General features: G+C 41.6%; 1 protein-coding gene across 1 annotated transcript in view; it reads right to left on the bottom strand.

Moving 5' to 3' along the window:
* LOC134741558 (cytoplasmic dynein 2 heavy chain 1) overlaps positions 1-21,701 on the bottom strand; it is a 132,202-nt gene that overhangs the window by 15,509 nt on the left and 94,992 nt on the right. The window contains exons 45-67 of the mRNA XM_063674384.1: positions 21,552-21,665; positions 20,960-21,173; positions 20,793-20,881; positions 16,275-16,412; positions 15,763-15,937; positions 14,676-14,841; positions 13,950-14,148; positions 13,418-13,632; positions 11,727-11,823; positions 11,414-11,550; positions 10,637-10,846; positions 9,654-9,867; positions 9,206-9,306; positions 8,962-9,118; positions 7,116-7,270; positions 6,412-6,614; positions 4,979-5,088; positions 4,335-4,478; positions 3,683-3,826; positions 3,182-3,331; positions 2,972-3,091; positions 2,528-2,720; positions 1,836-1,963 (exon numbers count right to left, since the gene is read on the bottom strand). Coding sequence (XP_063530454.1) covers positions 1,836-1,963; positions 2,528-2,720; positions 2,972-3,091; positions 3,182-3,331; positions 3,683-3,826; positions 4,335-4,478; positions 4,979-5,088; positions 6,412-6,614; positions 7,116-7,270; positions 8,962-9,118; positions 9,206-9,306; positions 9,654-9,867; positions 10,637-10,846; positions 11,414-11,550; positions 11,727-11,823; positions 13,418-13,632; positions 13,950-14,148; positions 14,676-14,841; positions 15,763-15,937; positions 16,275-16,412; positions 20,793-20,881; positions 20,960-21,173; positions 21,552-21,665 — 3,573 coding nt within the window. The remainder of the gene's footprint in view (positions 1-1,835; positions 1,964-2,527; positions 2,721-2,971; positions 3,092-3,181; positions 3,332-3,682; positions 3,827-4,334; positions 4,479-4,978; positions 5,089-6,411; positions 6,615-7,115; positions 7,271-8,961; positions 9,119-9,205; positions 9,307-9,653; positions 9,868-10,636; positions 10,847-11,413; positions 11,551-11,726; positions 11,824-13,417; positions 13,633-13,949; positions 14,149-14,675; positions 14,842-15,762; positions 15,938-16,274; positions 16,413-20,792; positions 20,882-20,959; positions 21,174-21,551; positions 21,666-21,701) is intronic.

The following is a 21,701-nucleotide window of genomic DNA, read 5'->3' as shown; positions in this document are numbered from 1 at the left end:
CAAACCTTCGTATTCCTTTACATACGTTTTTGTTTTTTACACCCATCATATTTTCATCGTTAATATTATTAGACTAGGTACTTAATGCACTTATGCGTACAATGCATGCAATGTGCCATGAATAAACGTTTTATATTTTCTATTTTTTTATTATTAATTATTGTAGGTTACCACAAGATGCCGATATTAAAAATAAATGGATCAATGCTACTGGGCAAGAAAATTAGTTTCCGCAAAAATATAGCACCATTTGCTAGGAGCATTTCTTGCCAATTGCCATACATCTCATCTAGCGTCCACACGCCTAAAACTTAGTTACTAATTTAGTAATTATTAGTGACATTCGGGCTCACTTAATTAATAAAAAGTGTTCCATACCACGCAAACTAGCGTCAAATATTGGAATTTTGCCGCCCCCCTTCCTGATTTGATAGGTCACAATCTTACAATCAAATCAAGTGGGATCGATGAGCCAGTTTCATGTAAGCTTTCACACCATACAATTAATTTGACAATTTAATCAGGTTGTCCCGTCTAGATTGGCCTTAAATGCTGCTACAAGTAAATATATTGTTAAAGACGAATACTTACCTATGTAAGTAATTGCAGATTTGTGATCACAAAATATCAGCAATACCGAGTTAATAGACCTTTAAAGAACTATGATTTTATCTGTTTGACTTTAATATATATTTAATGTTTACATTAACAACCTAGTTGGTCAATTAATAAGAAACAAATTTCTAGTTAGATATTTGTTGTACTGTACTACATATTATTTTTCATACAATCACGGTTATCACTACCTATATTATAATCATAAATAAAGTATCATCTAAATGTGTTAAAACATACGGTAATGAAATATCAATACCTAACTGAACACACAAATATCGATAAAACACTCCGATTACACTGTCCCCTCCCTATATCGTCGAATGGAAAGAAGTTCCAACGGTTAGCTACTCGCAGGCGTGTAGAGGTCTCGAAAACACCAGTGTAACGTGACCGTGAGATCCGTAACAAACCATGCGTAATTAGACCTTACTTATACTGGTTTTTTAGCCCTTTTCTCGCCTGTAATAAGTAAGTGATTTTAAAATTATATAAATAACGCCATCTGGTGTTGAGTAGTTGTATTAGGTGAACGTTGAGCGAGCTTTTGTGAGATGAATGAGATAATGAAAGAGTCGTATGTCATATAGCTTTGACATTATATTTTAAACCGTCACTCATGTAGCCTACAGTTGATATTCGTTCGAGAAATGTCCACCGGTAATAACTTTTTGGTATGGAAAGTTGCTACGAATCAGCAATTTTGTAAGTGTGTGACGTATTTTAACGTGGCTATGAATGTGTGAGTTTAGCGACACTGGTTTTCATACTAAATAGGAGTCATTTCACATCCACTAGTTTATTAATTCGTGCGTATTTTAACGTGGCTATGAATGTGTGAGTTTAGCGACACTGGTTTTCATACTAAATAGGAGTCATTTCACATCCACTAGTTTATTAATTCGTGCACCCGTCGGATCCCACAAATCGTAAGGCATCATAGTACACCTCGTCAGAGATAGGCGATGGCGGGACGAGTGTGAAGCCTTTGACAAACACCGGTGGGAGACTTCGATACGTAAAAGATTAAGGGTAAGTTGCACCAAAACATCTGTCATCGGTAAAGCGTTTGCTAAATTTAATTGTACGGGAATTTTTATATTTCTCTGCCGAGTGATGACGTTGATAAGTCCGCTAATTGTGTTAGGGTGCAACTGGGCTCAAGAGGGAGGCCTTTTCCCAGCATAGGGACACGACAGACAAAAACATATAGTACATACTTGCGTGAGGTGTGGCGCATGCGCGGCGAGCACGTCGGCGGCGTGCGCGCCCAGCAGCAGCACGGGCCGCGCGCCGCCCCAGCGCGCCGCGCGCGCCACCGCGTCGCCGCCCGACATCACCCCCGTGCCTGCCACCGCACAGAATAGCGTACTTGACTATTCATGATAGGTATCAACCGATCAGGTTTGTTTTGAAGGTAACATGTCTATATGGGACCCATTGAGTTAAAGCAATACGATAGTCACAAATGAAAGTCAAAGTCTGACAGTCGCACTTTACTGACGAAACGCTCCTAACAAAATGGCAATACGTCGTGACGTCACGATGTAACGTCAGCCGTTTCGATGCATGGAAAACAAGGAAATTGCGTTTATGTATATAGTTGCTGTACAATATTTTTTTTATAAAATGTAAGGAATCGAATGGTAGTAATGGTACCATTATTTCTTTTTTCTTTTTGGATGTTTTTAAAAAACTTAAATTTTGAAACTTTGAGGTCATGTATTTTCTTATTACTCCTATATATTTTTTAAGTTTCCAATTTATTGTGATAAATTGCACATTTTCTATCTATTTAACTACTTAAACTTAAATTAAACTTTTGAATAAAAACTCACACATGAAAAAACTCAACAACAGACTGAATTAATTACGCATATAAGAAAAAAAACTTTTTGTTGCGTGTACTTACCAAGCAATTGGTCAACAAAAGTCACAATGGTTCTATACAGACTTTCGGGCCTCAACAGTGCCACCGCTAACACCACCTCGAACTCAGTGAGCTTCAATTTGCTGATGTCGGCCACGTCTCCCGAGCCCTGAAATTTCTTCCATACGGCTTCGTCGTTTAGACACATTTTATTGAACAATTCCTCATTAGTCATCTGAAAAAAATTATAAGACCACGATTAACTTTATTTAAAGGCTAAATAGTGGATAGAATAATCAAGACACTAAAGGCAGGCACTGATTACCAGCGCGCCGGACGATATCAGCCTGTCTGTTGTTCGCAACTTTAAATTTTTTGTTCTAACTGACAGGCTGATATCGTCCGGCGGACTGATAATCAGTGGGCCCCTTAAGGGACAGAAATATTCGAACGTAGTTTTAAGTAGGTATAAACATCTGAACAAACCTTGAGTTCCGCTATTTTCTTAACGTATTCACTTTGTATCCAGGGATATATTTTCTTTATCTCATTAACAACTGTGAGATCTTCGACAAACCCACTGCTTCCAATGAACATTTGCCAAAGCTGAAATAAGACGTACATACTTACTATTAATTTTGTCAAGGTCTTTAAAATGGCAACTTTGAACTCAATTATACGGTAATGAAAAGTTACCTTCTCTGGTATGAGATGGTCATAAACCTGCCTCAGGAGGTGCAAAACAACAATGTATTTATCCCTTTTGTGCAAACTTAAAAGGACACGCTCGACGATTCTTCTCATTAGATATTTGATCACTTCATCGTCGTTAACAGTTTTCGTATCCTGAAACGTATGTTATGTGACTATTCATGGAATTAGAACCACTTGCTGACGTTCGATTGGGGTAAAATTTGGCTTACTTATAATCAAGCTTGAAGGTGGCCTTCGAAACAAAACAATACGATACCTACCACATTGAGGTTAGGTTTGTTAGCATCGCCTAGATGAGTGGGAGATGACTTAAAAGATATGTATACTGAGGGCCAGTTGTACCAACCACAATCGACGGACTGATCAATGTAACTCAGCAGATAACTAACAAACTTCTCATACAATATAATTTAGCAAACGATTTGACTGTGACAGACGGAGGGACGGACGGACCGACACTTAGTTAGCCCCTACAGAGCTCACCCCCCGGGCCAGCGCGGCGCCGTACAGCGGCAGCACGGCGTGCGCGTGCAGCGCCAGCAGCGGCCTCCGCGCGGCCAGCTCCTTCACCGCCAACGCCACGCTGGCTGCGCGCGAGGCGGACGGCGCAAATGCGCGGCTAGCGGCCTGCAAAAATTACAAAACTTTTAATTTTTCTTAACTAACAAGTACAACACAACAACAACAACATTTGGAAGCTTCTCCTGGCATATGAAGAAGGCGTTTTGCCCCATAGCTGCTTGTTTTCGATAGCGAGGGCCGCCTCGTCACAATGAGCGCCTCGTTAAGGGTTGACTTTCGTCGAGCAAAGACTGGAAAATCGCATAGTGAAGGATATTGTCGATGGCTGGTAAATTGTTTAGAAGGGTTCTCCTAGTACAGGAATTAAGGTCTCGTTTAAGTATACCCTCGATGATCTCGAGGACGGATCCTTTAGATAGAATATTTTCCTGATAGGTATGAACGTCACTTGGGTTTCATCCTGGATGGCGCTAGCTGCCTCGAGCGCCTCGGCGATGGTAGCGCTGGTGGCGCGAGTTTTGTTAAGCGACGCGAGCAGCTTTGCGTCGTCAAGATATTGTCGACGGCCGACCGATTTTTAGAAGGTTCTGGTACAAGTATGCGAGACTCCCACCTGGGTTTCATCCTCGATGGCGCGAGCTGCCTCGAGTGCTTCGGCGATGGTAGCGCTGGTGGCGCGAGTTTTGTTGAGCGACGCGAGCAAGTTAGCGTCGTGAAGGATATCGCCGTTGGCTGATAAATCCTTCAAAAGGTTCTCCTGAAATTTTAAAAAGGCAGTGAACATGTTTTCATACGATTGAGTTGAGGTACAATACAATACAAATACTCTTTATTTCTCGACTCAATAGAATAGAGGAAAACAATACCGAAAGAAAACAACAACACAAATATAGTTAAGTAAACAACAAGCGGTCTTATCGCTTAAAAGCTAAGCTGAGTCAGAGAGGCCTCCATCGATGAGTAAAACAAATAATAACCGATTTACCACAGAACGAGTATAAAGTACACAGCAGTAGGCCGAGCACATGATGGCGCGACAGTATCTCGCCGCGACCCGTCTTCTACTAACTGTATGAATTAAAGGGGGACGGGTAGTCTATGTCGCGGCGAGATACTCTCGTGCCAATCATGTGCTAGCCCGGCTGTAGCGTAGTCACCTGTTTAGGCATGCGGTTCGCGCGATGTATTAAAATTGAAAGATAAATTACTCGATACATAAATCTACTCTGCGCGAATAGATTTTATATTTTTCATTACCTGCAGTTCATGTTGCTGCTTTTGCATAATAGCTTTTTTTAGTTTTATTTCCTTCATTTTTTCATTGATCTCAGGATTTTGCTGTTGTAATGCGTAATTAATGAGTTGATCTGAAATAAAACATTTATGATAGGTATTCAATTAATAAATATTGATATATTATGTCAGCAAGTCAAACTGAAAAGATATTTCCTCGTAATTTTTGAGAAGAGAGACGATGCTAATGGGGTTGGCGGTCGAAATATTTTACAGATGGCGCCAGCAAAAGTTTTGTTTCTTAATTTTAAATTGGCAATTTTATGTTTTGGAATTTCATGTCCTGGATGCACTTTAAGCAAAATCTCCGAGAACAAAACTAGAGACAAATAAAACCTATGCTGGCGCTATCTATGCAAACCTTTTGACAGTTGACAGAGGGGAAAACGAAGCAAATAAATGCCTGAATGGTCAATCGAACTATCAGAGTTCAATGTTATGTAATATGCAATTAGTTAAAAACAAAAACGTAACAACACTAACAACATCGATGAATATAACAAGAAGATAGACAACGAGATGAACGATATTAATCAAATTAAAATCGCGTTCCTTCAATATACAGGCTATAGGGTGTTTGACTGCATTTAAAATAAATTATTTTACACCATGCATGAAATAAAGCACCACAAGATTAATAGAGAAACGTAGACAGCAGTTATTTTTAGACACAATTTCTAAAACCGTATAAAACTATAAATCTATTTAATTCGGCGCTTAGATCTCTGGATTCGGGTTCGGATTCCGTAGCGCCATCTATTGAATGGGAGGTATTTTGAAGCAGGTCTCAGCTCCATCCATTTTGTTCGGCGCCTCGACCTCTGGTAAATTTTATTTAACCTTTTGGACGCCAATGACCGATATATATGCACCGTAGGCCAAAGACCGATTAATCCGTCATAGACCACAGATTGCACATAGACCTACATGCATATATGGATAAAGTTCAATTTCAGTGTTGACACTTCGCTGACGTGGCGTCTGGATGACAGCTTTTGTGTTTGACACGGCGTCGAAAAGCTTAACTTCCGTTCTATGGATGGCGCAGAATATTGGAGAAACTCGACTTTGTATAGCCTTATGTCGCCTCTACCATACCTATTTACTAAATTATAGCTAAGGAAGTTTGGATCTAGTCATATTTTTAATTGGGGGCGAATTTAACGTGTTCGCTTGGCAACCGCGGTGGCAAACGATTAGTCGCGATTGTCAATACTACGTGATACACATGTACAGCACGCTCGATCGACTGCGAAGCGCTAAAGGGACCCGTCGGACCGGTACCGGCAACTCCGTCGGCCGAATGTCGACGTCTAATCAACGCTTCGGTTGGTGGCGTCGCGGCGCCGTTGCCCGGTGCCTCCCTCAACTTTAGTGTGGGGTGGTACAAGACGTACCGGTGAGCCCTGCGCGGCGCTTGGTGAACAGCAGGCAGGCGAGGCGCGCGCGCTGGTGCGGGGGCAGGCGCGCCGCCAGCGCGGCGTCGCGGCTCAGCAGCAGCAGGCGTGCACCGCCCGCACCGCCCGCACCGCCCGCACCGCCCGCCAGCCACGGGGGACGGACCGCACTCACCTCCGTTATTACCAGCGTGCGGCCCAGCCTGTGTCGAGTAAATAACGCTGTGACTAAACGTTGACACAATGCATGCGAAATCTTAAACCAGGAAAAGGGTAGTAAGTATCGTATAAGTCTAATCGACTACTTCCTTTAAATGTTAATGTGTAACGGAAGTTTTGATATTAAATAAGTTAGAACTTGTTACCCATGTATGTTATAACCGAAGGACCCACTAAAGAAAAACACTGCAAGGAAAGCGGATAAAAAAAGGCCTAGATAGCCCTGTGAGTAAGTATTATATTTACCGCTTAATTGCAGCCAAATAAAGTGTTCTAAACTTTAGTGGCGTTATTCATAAACGCGTTACTGGCCTAAATTAGCTATGAATCGTTTGTCTTTATCTGTCATTTTGACTTAATGTATGTATTTTTAAGAAAGGGATAAAACATAATTTAACTAAATCAGGCCCGTAAAGTTTTATGATTTTTATGACTAAGTGGGTATGGAAATGTAATATTTAACGAAAAATATGAAGTTTAATCACCTCACGGCGTATTGCAGAGCCGTTTGTAATTGTTCGCTGTCTTGCGCCACGAAGTCGCAGCCGGCGTCTGCAAGGGTGCTCTTGAGCCAAGCAATGGCTTCTCCGTCGGGGTCTATGATCAGTGGCATAAACCCGCATCTTTTTGACTCCAGATACTGAAAATCAGAGATAGCAGGTGATAATCTGGGAGCGTGGCAGTGCCCCCGCCAAGTCGAGCAAAAAAAAAGAGGCACGGCCGTACCATCCTTTACTCGAAGCCATTCAGGCCATTTTCGACGTCCTGTAATTTTGTTCTGGCTAAAGCTAGAACCCTGAATTTTTTGTGACATATATATTCCCAAAAACATTCAATTTGAACTTGTATACATACTCACTCACTCACGATCATCATAATTCTAAGGTACATCTAGCAGACTCACAAGCTTCAAATTTTAAACATAAGTAGTTTTTATCTTACCAAGCCACAAAAAAACCTAAAAATATTGCAATATCAGTCAAATTCTACGGATTTAAGAACTGCATAAGTAAGTTTGTAGTCCCATATAAATATATGCTATTACAAAGTTACCTTTGCAGTTCCTACAAACTTACTAAAATAACCGACTTGGTTTCACATTACATCTCAAAACTTTTTTGTAGCTTTTCTGTCTCGCAAGCGAGACTTGCACCTTTTTACATGTAAGTAAGTAAGTAATTCATTTATTGTAAACTGTGTAGGTACATAAAGATGTTCATTATATCAAATGGTATCAACAGTTGCTCGTTTCGAGCGTACAATTTATAGCCTTAAAAATAATATATATGTAATATGTTTTTGATGGGATCATATTTTCTACGTTGTTTCTACCGGAGGATTGAAAGCAGGCATATCATTTTCTGTTTTTTTTTTATGGGATGTCTGAAGGAAGTAGAATGTAAGATATATTTATTTTTATTTATTTATGCATTTAATAAATCATTATTACTAAAAAGCGGACTTGTAATATCAGTGGTAATAGTATCCGAAACAAATGTGTATAGAACGTTTCCGAACGCATATTTAAAAAATTGATATGTAACGTCAAATGGGTGACCCCACCCTATACCCACCCTCTTTCCTGAAGCTGCCGCAACGATAAGAATTGTCTGTAAGAATAACCTAATATTTTAAATAAAACAAGTGTTCCTATAAACCTGCGTTTAATTCAAGCTCAAACTACTACAGGACTTAATGCCAATAATGGCACTCTCCTGCAGCTGTTTTTATCATAAGAGCCTTCCGACATCCGATATCGGAAAGGTGCTTCCTATAAATTCAGCCATGTCGAAGCCCCCCGTCTGCTGTCGGACCGCTAATATTTGTTTGTTTGCATATAGGCATAATGCTTGTTGTAGTGTGCGTGTGCGCCCGGGCGCGCCCTTACTACGCGGATGTCGGATCCTACATCCGATATCGGATCGGACAATGTGAAAACGCTCTTACGCGGCAAAATGCCTTTAATCTGTGAACGTAACTTATCGCGGTCTATACTATAAATATTTGACCTTATGGGTCATACACACGCAAAAATGCAAAAATTGTCTAAAGTTTTAGGCAAATTTATAGTTGTGACTTAAGTATATAGCTTAAAACTAGTGCCAACATAGTTTGAGGTGTACCTAAAATGGACATTTGTTTCACCAAGGTTCCATTGTCAACTGATAAAACGTACAACCTCATTGCAATAGCGAATGTTGCTGTTATAGTTCTTAATTTTTAGCCACAGAAAAGTCAAATCAGAGCTTAAATGTGACCAATATGACATGCACGCCAATGCCGAAGTTTGACAATGGCAAAATAACTTGTTAATTTCAATATTTTTCTTACTTGGTCAATGATAACGGCGTTCTTGACCGCAGATGTATCTGAGGGTAAGCCGTCTGCATCCCATTTTAGCTGCTTTTCTGTGCTTGCTAGGAAATTAATCGGCGAAAACGATTGGTCCTCGAAACCTAGCAGCAAACTCCATTTGGAAATATACTCCCTGGAATTGATAATCCGTTATTTGAGAGGATATAAATAAGATTATAAAGGTTCAGTACACTAATGAAACGTTTTATTAGCTACATACATAGCTTTAGGTTCAGTCACATCGGGCAGATAGATGATATACGCAGCGGCTAACAAAGATCTCAAATCTATTTCTGATATCTCCTTCGATATGTATTCAAGCTGAAAAATTCATAAAACGTATTATTATTGATTACGCAACACTTATCTACTAATAAATGAATTGCAACAATAGGCAGGTATAATATAGGTTTATCAATCACTAACTAAACAAAACTAAAGCAAAGCACTCAAAGGCTTTTTATGTGCAAATAAATCTCGCATTACGATCGCGCATCCCATTCTATGGGGCTGCCAAACTCTGGTGACCTAGTCATTCGTGTAGCAGCATCTTACGCGGTTATCACACTGATGCGAATCTTCATGCCGCTTCGGTGTGTGAGCGAAACAGCGCTAAGCACGTATATAGCGGCGCGCGGATCCACATCCAATATAAAAGACAGGCTTACATCGGTCTCCCAGGCCTTGTACTCGTGGCGCAGCTGGTCGAGCAGCGCCTGCGCGGCTTGGATGGTGGCCTGCGCGGTCGCCAGCCGCAGCTCCAGCGCGGCCGCGTCGCGCGTGTGCCGCCCCAGCTGCTCCTTCAGCGTCGACACGCGCTCGTCCACGGTGGCCAGCCCGCTCGACAGCGCCGCCAGCTGCCCTTCCGCTTCCTGGAGGTTTCTGTCAAATATAAATGGCGCTTTATACAACGATCGTTCATTGTAAAAGTTAACGTTCAAATATAAAGGAACACATTTTTAAGAGTCCCCGGCGAGCTCGGCCGAATTGCACCTTCTCATACAAACGTAGTTCCGCTCCGATTGTAATGAAACTTTGCACTTACATTGACATGATGTATATCTAGGTCTGAAATTAGTTTATATAGCTCCAGTTTATAAAACAAACGAAATAGAGCAAAAACAAGTTTTGTATGAATAACTTATATTCGCTGTATTTTTTTACTATGGTATCTGAAGCTACATAGACTAATTATAGACACCTTATCGTATTGTAAGTACAAGGTTTCAGAGCAATCTAGTCGTTTTAAAATGAGAGAGGAACTACGTTTGTATGGAGAACCGAGCTTGCCGGAGACCCTTAAAGTATCGAGTCAGAAATGACTGCTTTAGCCCCAAAACTTCTCGACATAAAAAACGGTAACTCAACAACCTAATTTCACTTTTTAACCCCTTATTTGCCTGAGAATGTCATATATCACCTGGCGGGCGGTAACTTTGATTTTAATATGCAATCGCACTGAGCTGTTGGCGGATGTTAGGTCGCAGCCCCCTGACGGCGCGCCACTTCGGTTACACTTCATAGTGAAACCCACGATCGCGAACGTGCTGACAGTTTTCATTTGACGGCGACGCGCAGCGCCACAAGCGCCACAGTCACCATTAAGAAGTGCGTATAGGCTCGGGAGTTGGTGTAGTATTGGCATAGATACCGGTGTAGCTGAGCCTGCTGCAGCTGCAGCGGCTGCACCTTGTCCAGCGCTCGGGCGTAGGCGAGGTTGGCTTGCACCCAGGCGGCGAGCGGCGCGGCGGCGGCGCTGGCGCGGCGCGCGGCGGCGGGCTGGAAGGAGGCGCCGCGCCGCTCCAGCAGCCGCGCCACCGCCGCCGCCGCCGCGGGGCTGATCTGCCGGGCGTCCAGGCATCTGCGGGGAGAGAGAGAGAGAGAGTGAAACGTCTATAGCTCTACGAGTTAAGTGAGACGGTCGGTGACAAGCTATTATGGTCGGCTACAAACCGGTCGAAGGTTTGCCCGAATGAAGCCTTTCCTTTTTTTAGGGTTCCGTACCCAAAGGGTAAAAACGGGACCCTATTACTAAGACTCCGCTGTCCGTCTGTCCGTCCGTCTGTCCGTCTGTCTGTCACCAGGCTGTATCTCATGAACCGTGATAGCTAGACAGTTGAAAATAATGTATTTCTGTTGCCGCTATAACAACAAATACTAAAAAGTACGGAACCCTCGGTGCGTGAGTCCGACTCGCACTTGGCCGGTTTTTTCCTTTGAAGATTCAACTTTTCGAACCACTTTTTGGACGTTTTCCCTTGCTCGGGTATCAATATTAGCACGAGGGGTTAAACACCAACTTTGCCCTCTTGTAAAACAAATAACTACTAGACTTATATTGACCGGGATATAGACCGTGATTACCTTTTGTATTGTTAAATAACTACTATTCATATGCACTCCCTAACACTTCCCTTCCACTAAATACCTAATGTCCTCTTTGACACCCCGTTTTGACAGGAAATTCTTCATAGAATGCCAAGACGTGTCAGCGATGCCCATCAGCCGCAGCACCCCCTCCAGTACGTCGCGGACCACGTCCGGGGGAGCTCGTAGGGAACGGATCTGTAACGGTTTTCATCTCAATGCCAACAACGGCTACAATAATTAAGTTGTACGCTGTAAAAGTCATCCTTATGATTTTAAGTTAATATAGGATCGGTTTCTGTTTTTTCAATTCACGGTTAATAATAACCATGTGTTAGAATATTATTAAAAATAGGATATTTTACATGACTTACTTCGCTTAACGACTCCGGACGAATGTCTCCTACTGCCGCCCGGGCAGCTGCGATGACTGGCTCCACTGATGCCAATTCCTTTTCTATTTCTTGCTTTCTGAAATGAAAATGAAATATAAGGGTATTATAACAATTATATTAGGTAGGGTATTATCAGTCGTTGTTATTTGAGATATGCATGTAATAGGGTAGGACGGGGACGTTTGAAACACTTTATGTTTAATTGCCTGTAACTATTTTATTTTTACAGTTAGAAAGGTATGTGCCTGTATTATTAAAGGTTATTTATTAAGTTTACGTAATGATAGCGAATTAAAGACAATGTGGAAGAGTGGTTCAATTGACTCCATAGGTGTGTTAATTGAAGCACTATGTGGGGACGTTTGAAACACCTTAATATATTCGACAAAATGAAAGATAATTTGTTATTTCAAATCATTTTTAAATAACTATCTCCATACCTATTCAATGAGAAACTAAAGTTCGGAAAAAAATTACAAACATTTCACAATTTATCTGCGTCTGAAGTTCTTGATCAAAGAAAGGGATGCAAAAAAATATTGTACGACATCTAGGCTTCTTTGTTGTGATTACCTAACCATATAGCTTAATAAAACGTGTTTTAATGCAACAACAAGATTTTTGAAGAAATACATAAATGTGTTTCATACAAAAGTTTCAATTATAACAATGTTTCAATCATGACCACAATAAAATCACTGTCACTCCCTTTTCCACAAAGCATGTATTATTTTGAAAAAAAAAAGAAGTAAATATCAATCAACTATTTGCAAGACTTGTAAAAAACGCGGGGACGTTTAAAACGTTTCAATCGGCCCCGAGTACGTTGTTTCAACCGTCCCCACGTCACATGTTTACTTCAAGTACCAATATTCTTTACAAGCACTCAAGCAGCAGTTTTTTAATGGCAGTTAAAATATTCCATAATCCCCATCCAAGACACTAAAACAATTCAAGTAGTCAAAATACATAAATAAAAATATTCTTCACTTCATACCGCGAAATTTTTGAACGGCTCCTCAAGACTGCGTTGCTCGCGTGCACTAGCGCTATTGGTCCAGGATTTAAGAATGACAGACCGCATAGCCTGAGTACGTCACATGCATAGGTATTGTAATTTTCAAGAAATTTAACTTGTTCAATCATAACGTGTTTCAATTGTCCCCGTCCTACCCTACTTGTAACTTCTGTGTAATGCCTTTGGCTGCCGCGCGGCACACAGATGACCGATTTTTGTATGCAAAATTACGGCGCGGCTTTCAACGTGTTAAGATGATTCGGTCGGTCTGTACGCCCTATGTTGGGGATTCCCTGGAAGGCGCGCCGCACTAATGCGTCAATCCTGACGGAATTTAAAAATCCAGTGCCACTTATCAAGCACTTGCCTTCAGCGGATCCTTGACTACTTTGGACACGTGGCCAGACGGGAGCCGGATAACTTTAAAAAGCGCATTATGGACGTCCTCCATCCACCATGTCCGGCCATCCACCGACCCGCTGCGTGGACATTGTAATTGATCTTCACAGGCGCCTATTATTAGGAAGGCGGGAAAACGTGCAGAATGGAGAGCTTTGGTGTCGCGACCCTCAGTCATGAGGAAGCGAGGAAGAAGTACGCCCTATGGCGGTGGCTTCTTTCCGTCTAGAGTATAGTACAGTGGGTGACACACCGTATCTGCAGCTTAGCGTTCTCCTGCTCGATGCTCTGCTTGAGCGCGTGCATCTCCTCCTTCTTGTCGGTGGTGGCGCGCACGGTGGCGCCGATCTGGTCGAGCGCCTGGTTGGCGGCGGCTTGCTTCTCCGACAGGGCTGCTTCTTGCTGCGCCGCTTCTGCTTGCAGTGTGGCCACTTCGCTTCGCGCGCGCTTCAGAGCTTCAACACCTGCCTAAAGAAAGTGCAATTTTGAAACCAAAAAGAAAATCAGCTAGACCATAGAGTATCTTTATTGGTAGGGGTAAAATCGCCGAGATTTCTGCGTGCATGACACGCACACATTCACAACTCGAGGACGAGCGCTAAATGGCTCAAACTGGAACTGAGTATGTGTGCGTTTGCGTGTTTTCTTTATGGCGTCAATAATTTTGTCTGAGCTTGAAAAAACAAAAATGTTAATGACACGTGAAGAGGTAATTCCTAAATAGCGCTTGTAATTGAACGCATTCGCATAGTAACCATTCTGGCATTGTCATAGATTCTACTAACCGAAAGCATATTTTTCCTCTGCACCAACGTTTCCTTCTTCTTACTAACGATATAGAAGTAAGTTTTAATGAAGCCGATATATCGACAAGGCGCCCTCATCCACTCGACATCGAGACTGGAGTATATGCTCACAAATCCCTCTACAGGTATCGCCTCGTGCTGCTCCTTGGATGAGTCCGATAGGTTCTCTTTTATTAACCTGTAATTTTTAAGGTTAAAATATGACTAATTGGAATGTACTTGTTCCACTCTCAATGGACAGGAACTGACAATATATGATGTGTGTAGATTAGACTAAGACAATAAACCAATACATCAAATTAAATACTGAGATGTTAGACATCGTGCGAGTTAGGGGAAAATCATATACTTCTATATAATATGGGAAACTCGCTTGATGGCCCAGGTTTCATAGAGTAATGTTTTATGTTTATGGTATGGTATCACCGAATTAAAGGTGTAGTAGTCACGTGGTTTGCTTTCTCTACGTGTAATTAAATATGTAATAAAAATTTCTAGAGCCGTCTTTATTGGTCATCAAAAATATACCTACCTACCTTTAGGCATACATGTAGGTATACTTATAGTTTAGCTGAAAAACAAATAACGATAAAAGTACAATCGTAGTGCTATTACTTAATAGGTGCATGACTATTTCAAATGGGCAACGCCAAGGTGCAAGTGTTCGGTGCCGAAGCCACTCAAAGTGCGTATTGGTTGCGATACCTCTGAATGACCAACTGAGGCATCTGCGCCAGGGTTTCACCGGACCACCGCTCTATCCAGATGAGGTGACTGTCTTTATAAAGCAGCGGGAACTTTTCCATCAGCTCAAATAGATCATCTTGGTCCTTGTCCAGGCATATGACTATACCCAAGTTTTGTTTTATGTCTAAAACGTTTAAAATTCGTTTTGGTAAATACTAAGTACCTACAAGTAGAGCCGGGTACCACCCCTATATTTATAGGTTATAGGGTATTCCACAAATTTTAATTAATGGTATCAGTCGATCAGGTTTGTTTTGAGGATCAAATGTCTGTATGGGACCCATTGTCTTAAAGCAATACAAAAGTCACAAATGATGGTCAAAGTCTGGCACCCGCACTTTACTGACGAAACGCTTCTAACAAATTGGCATTACATCGTGACGTCAGCATGTAACGTCGACTCGCTATTGCTTAGAAGCCGTGGAAAACAAGGAAATTGCGATTTTGTCGCTGAAATATTGCGTTTATGTTTATTGCTGCTATACAATATATTTTTTAATAAAATGTAAGGAATCGAATGGTACCATTATTTTTTTCCTATTTGGAAGTAATTTTTTTTGAAACTGAAGTCTTGTATTTATTTATCATTCCCATATATTTTTTAAGTTTCCAATTTATTGTGATAAATTGCTCAATTGCTATCTATTCAACTAGATTTAGTTATAAAATCCAACATGTGGAAACAACCCTATTGAAAACTTTTCGAATATTATTGACACAATATGGTACCTGTCGGATCGCCAACGGTAAGCAAGATTCGAGCAGCGACGAGCGAATTATTAGCAGACGAGTGTTTCCTAACATTTAGCACTGAAACAGGTCCCCTTGTTAGCAATTTTCTACAAAAAGTGAGTCGGTTTCATTACCTTTGAGTGTTTAATGTTTATGCATCTCCTTTATATTCGGATTCTACATTGGACCGTTACCATAAGTCCATATTGTTATTGAGACAAAACTGGTCTGCGAGTCTTTTGAGTTTACGTCGGCGAATTCATAGAGGTTCGACGAAAAAAATGAAAGCTTAATCAGTCCTTAGTGTACTTACTTTGCAGAACCTGTGTTTGCTGCGTGTTATTAAGCGACGGCATAATGTGGGCCGGTATGCAATGCGTCGATTGCGCACGATGCAAAGCCTCAATAGAAGCTAATGTTGTGTGATTCACTGCACTTTCCCTAACTAATACCAGCGTGCGCGAACCCTCGCTTGATGATGATAACGCCTGAAATACACAGAAAGTAGTAGCAGTAGTAAAACACTTTATTGAACAAAATAAGTATGTAGATAGGTATTTAAAAAAAAACAACAAAAAGTTAAACAGCTATGAATATTTATAATGCATGCATGACTTATTTCATGCCTTGTGAAGAAGAACAGAGAAAAAGATTATTCAATTGCTTTTTCTATCGAGGCAAATAAATAAAATGGTGTATATCGAGCCCCATAGTTCCATGAGAATAAGCGGTCTCCTTTTTTGCAGTTTTCGTAAAATGAAGTTGATGTGACCCACCCCTATTTTGCTTTAATCGGAACCTAGTTGTTTTAAGCTAGGTACGTACATTGTTGAAGTGCTTGTTGAAGTCCAGATCGTGGGCGACGGTGAGCAGCGCGGCGGGCAGCGCCGCGGCCGCCACCAGCGCCGCCGCGCGCCGCCCCGCGCCCGCCGCGCCCACGCACACCACTACGCCCCCTACGGTCTACATCACAATCTTATATGAGTACCCATTACAAGGGTTGTTCTCATCCCTTAGCCGTTAGCCAGGAGATAATAGTAACACAATTTATTACAAGTGTGCTCGGTAGGTGGCCCATTGTAGAAAGTGCTTATGACTGCAGGATATAAAGAGTGACCCGGGCGACCGTAACTATGGCGTCGAGTGACAAGAAAAAGTTACCTAATTCACCTAATATCATCTAGTTGAGATTATAGAGACCGTCCGCGTTGAAGACTCTGCCACCTAATGGGCTTAAATTTGACATTTAAACTTCGCTTTAAAAGGCAGATGCTGTCCGTTCAAGTTTACGCATGCTCCCTTAGGGCGTTGGAGTTTCTATCACCTTGTGGTTCAAATCAGAAACTTTAAATTGATAGTTACGCTTCACACCAATAAACAGGGAGCTCCGGTGCTATCCCTCACAGTTTACGCACGCTCCGTTAGCGCCACTTGCACCATTCACTAACCCGGGGTTAACCGTGGAGTTACCATGATTACCAGTACAATTTGACCGGTTAACCCCGGGTTAGTGGGATGATGCAAGTGGCGCTTAGTGTTGTTTTGTTTTAACCCATTTTAGTCACTCGGACAATGAAATCGAAATGATATTTATACCCCTCGTGGTTAAGAGCCCGGTTACGATTTTAGTCGCAAAAATGTAAAGTTGATAGATTTCTTCTGTGAAATTGTACACCTTTTGTTACCTAATTGAAATAACAAGTACTGGTTTCTATTAGCACGACTTCTTATCTCTAGGTTTATCAGATCAATTTTTTGAAAAAAGGCTTACTAAATTAGTAATGAATTTTTTTCTGATGGACGTTTAGGTAAACGCGTGTAAAGCACTGATTTTGATGCTCTTATTTGTAAATTTCGTAAAGTTTGGACTGCTAAAAATGCTAAATTTGTATTACACATATTCTGTACTCTAGGTTTATCAGATTACATTGTTGTTATATGACTTAGAGTTCGAGGAAATGAAAGTTAAACGAATTCAATTTTCTCCAGAAATGACCTCAAAACAAGTGACAATTTCTCCGAAAATCTACTTATTTTCGACGTAGATTGCATACACAAATAATCTGCAATGTTTACTTAAACTGTTGCTGTACTTCATTTTATTTAAATTGCAACTTTTATTTTCTGACGATTTTTTAAAAACTTCCCCTTTTATCGGTGACACGCGCTCGCGGCCTCAGTCCCGCGCGGGAGCTGGTAGAGGCAGGACGTTTGTCGATCGGCTCCGCACGTTGCATCGACGACGACGAAGTTATTTATCATTGTGTGCGTCGCTCGCCGTGTAAAAAGTTATATTTGTTTGCGTGTTTGGCTGTACTGTGTGCGTGTAAACTGCGACCAGAAACTTTAATCCTTGGGTTGTAAGTACTTGTTTATTAACCGCCTTCAAAAAAAAGGAGGTTCTCAGTTTGATCCGTATGTTTGTATGTATATGTATGTATGTATGTATGTTTGTTCGCGATTATCTCGCATTTGGCTGAACCGATTTTGATGCGGTTTTTAGAAAAGTGTTTGTTACATTCTGGAGAAGGTTTTAGTATACATAGAGCTGAGCTGATGCTGAACCCTGGCTGTACCTAGTGGAACGCAGGTTTAGTGCAACATAGGCACACGCTGTTTTGGTCTGTCTTGATGAGCAATTAGGAGAGCAGTACCCAAGATGGAGCTGATGCTGAACCCTGGCTGTACCTAGTGGAAATCAGGTTTCGTGCAACATAGGCACACGCTGTTTTGGTCTTCCGACACGTCTTGATGAGCACTTGGGAGAGCAGTACCCAAGATAGAGCTGATGCTGAACCCTGGCTGTACCTAATGGAACGCAGGTTTGGTGCAACATAGGCACACGCTGTTTTGGTCTTCCGACACGTCTTGATGAGCAATTAGGAGAGCAGTACCCAAGATGGAGCTGATGCTGAACCCTGTCTGTACCTAGTGGAAATCAGGTTTCGTGCAACATAGGCACACGCTGTTTTGGTTATTCGACACGTCTTGATGAGCAATTAGGAGAGCAGTACCCAAGATGGAGCTGATGCTGAACCCTGGCTGTACCTAGTGGAACGCAGGTTTGGTGCAACATAGGCACACGCTGTTTTGGTCTTCCGACACGTCTTGATGAGCAATTAGGAGAGCAGTACCCAAGATGGAGCTGATGCTGAACCCTGGCTGTACCTAGTGGAAATCAGGTTTCGTGCAACATAGGCACACGCTGTTTTGGTTATTCGACACGTCTTGATGAGCAATTAGGAGAGCAGTACCCAAGATGGAGCTGATGCTGAACCCTGGCTGTACCTAGTGGAACTCAGGTTTCGTGCAACATAGGCACACGCTGTTTTGGTACTCCGACACGTCTTGATGAACACTTGGGAGAGCAGTACCCAAGATAGAGCTGATGCTGAACCCTGGATGTACCTAGTGAAACTCAGGTTTGGTGCAATATAGGCACACGCTGTTTTGGTCTTCTGACACGTCTTGATGAGCAAATGGGAGAGCAGTACCCAAGATAGAGCTGATGATGAACCCTGGCTGTACTTAGTGGAACTCAGGTTCATTTATTGTTATCAGAACTTCCACCCCCTTTTAACCCCCAGTACCTACTGCATGTTAAACGTGTGGTAGCTCTGGTCAGGTGCCTGCTTCATCTGGCATCCCTCCAGGTGTTCCCGGTCTTGAAGAACTTAACCTGCCTACAGCATACTCTACCAACTTCAGATTAAAAGAGTTTTACCCCTTATCCGATGCGTCCAGCAGCACTCCAGGTGTTCCAGGTTTTGAGCTGTCTCCGTCATACACTACCCACAACACGTTGAGCGAGTGTTACCCACCCTTTGCCCTTGACCCTTTGCACTCAGCAGCACTCCAGGTGTTTCAGATCTGGAGCTTTCCCCATCATACACTACCAGCGGCACGTTGAGCGAGTGTTACCCGTTACCCCTGACCCTTTGTACCCAGCAGCACTCCAGGTGTTCCAGGTCTGGAGCTTTCCCTATCATACACTACCAGCAGCACGTTGAGCGAGTGTTACCGCTGACTCTTTGCACCCAGAAGCATTCCAGGTGTTCCAGGTCTTGAGCTGTATCCATCGTACACTACACACTACCAGCGGCATGTTGAGCGAGTGTTACCCCTGACCCTTTGCACCCAGCAGCACTTCAGGTGTTCCAGGTCTTGAGTTTTCCCCATCATACTCTACCAGCGGCACGTTGAGCGAGTGTTACCCCTGACCCTTTGCACCCAGAAGCACTCCAGGTGTTCCAGGTCTTGAGCAGTATTCATCGTACAACCAACAACACGTTGAGCGAGTGTTAGAAGAGTGGAGAAGAGAAGAGGATGACTTTTCATCTTAATCGGTTCAGCGTTTATTGATTCCCCATACAAATTTCCACCCCCTTAAAGGGTGAGTTCTTGAATAAAAAGTATTCTATGTCCTTCCCCGGGATTCAAACTATCTGTATACCAAATTTCAACAAAAGGCTAGTTTCCCCTCTGGGTTGGAACGTTGGAAAGTCAGATGGCAGTCGCTTTCGTAAAAACTAGTGCCTACGCCAATTCTTGGGATTAGTTGCCAAGCGGACCCCAGCAGACTTCCATGAGCCGTGGCAAAAAGGCTGGGATAACGCGAGTAAGATTATTATATATATATAAGATATTGCCTTAGTGCAAATCATTATCATCATGCTATATAATTTGTATGTATTATATGAATACATAGGTAAATTGTTAAGAGTAATAAACGATTATATCAAATTTACCGAAAGTTTTATTTTAACCTAATTAAAGTTATAAAGTGACGCATAATGTTGCGAAAGTATCAATATTGTTTAGGCGGTCGCGTTATTTCAAGCAGCGGCCGGCGTTCGGTTACTGTGTAAAAGTCGTATCTTCGCGCGTTTTCAAATCGACTACGGACTCTTAATATAGTCAAAGATAGATATAACTCCGTAATAGATGGATACAGTCTAAGGAAAAAACGTGCCTCGAAAAGCACGAAAATTTGATTCTCGATCAGATGGCGCCACTAGTTTTGGCCTACACTCCTATAGAGGGCGTTGACTGTTTCGTTTGTTATTTATAATTTTAACGCATACCAGTGAAAGAACATGGGTCAAAATCATATAAAAATAATTAATGCAAATAAAAAAATCATTTATCCATATTTAAATACATTTTATCGTATTTTTATAAATATTTATTTTTAGTTTTAAAGTGTGTCGACAGATGGCAGTGAATTTACTGGGGTTACAATATTTACTATGACAGTACCGCTCTAGTATAAGTTACTCTATGATATAGTAGAGGAAAAATTAGAAATATGTAAATCCTATGATTATTACTACTATTACTTACCGCTCTAGCAAACGCTGGACACAACGAAGTAAGTTCTAAGCAAACCTCTGCGCCATCCTCGCCAAAAACGCTTTGCTCACGTTCTGACACTGCAATATACATATTATGTCAAGCGCGTTGTAACGCGAATTCAACTCGAGAGTTTTGTGTTTTACTTTTTCACTTACAGCATTGGTTGATATATTTCTGCGTGGTGTGGTACCATTCTTTATGACCCACTGCCTCCATGTACACACCGTCGCTACGCAACTTGGTCGCAAACAGAACTCCTTCGTTGTATGTGCCTTTGAAGAACCTTCTAGATATTGAATTGTAGGTGGCCTTTTCTTCTTCAGTTACTAGGCGATCTTTAAAGATGCTGTTTGCTTCTGCGACTAAGGCCTGCAATCATTATATATACTTTATTATATTGATAGCTCACCGGGTAAGATCAACAACAAAGCTAGTGTTAACGCATAATCAAAATGTCAAACGTCCTCAAGATTTAGAAAACGGATTTCAATGGTACTGTTCTGTCAAAATTATAATAACATGTTCATAAACATTTTGCGTAGAATTAAGCAAATGTAGGTGTTTTTTAGGTTCCGTACCCAGGAGGACAAATGTGACAATCTGAATCATATCACTAAATGTGCGTATCGAAAACACTGCATATTTTGCACATTTTATATATAAATATTTAAAGTTTGATTCTAGGACTATTAAGTGTTTCAGAGATAAACATATTCAACAGTATTCACGGTTACGAAATCATATTACCGTAATCAATTCTGCCATATTGGACGGTGAATACCACTGAATATTTTCACACCACCTCTTGAAATGTGATGCGTTCCAGTAGTAATGCAGCTTAGTTCGAAATGTTTCCGTGACCTAGAAAAATATACTGTTCTTAATACTTATAAAAAA

Source organism: Cydia strobilella, chromosome 5 (genome assembly GCF_947568885.1).
Source record: "Cydia strobilella chromosome 5, ilCydStro3.1, whole genome shotgun sequence".
NCBI lineage: Eukaryota > Metazoa > Arthropoda > Insecta > Lepidoptera > Tortricidae > Cydia > Cydia strobilella.
This window is presented reverse-complemented; position numbering and strand designations above follow the sequence as displayed.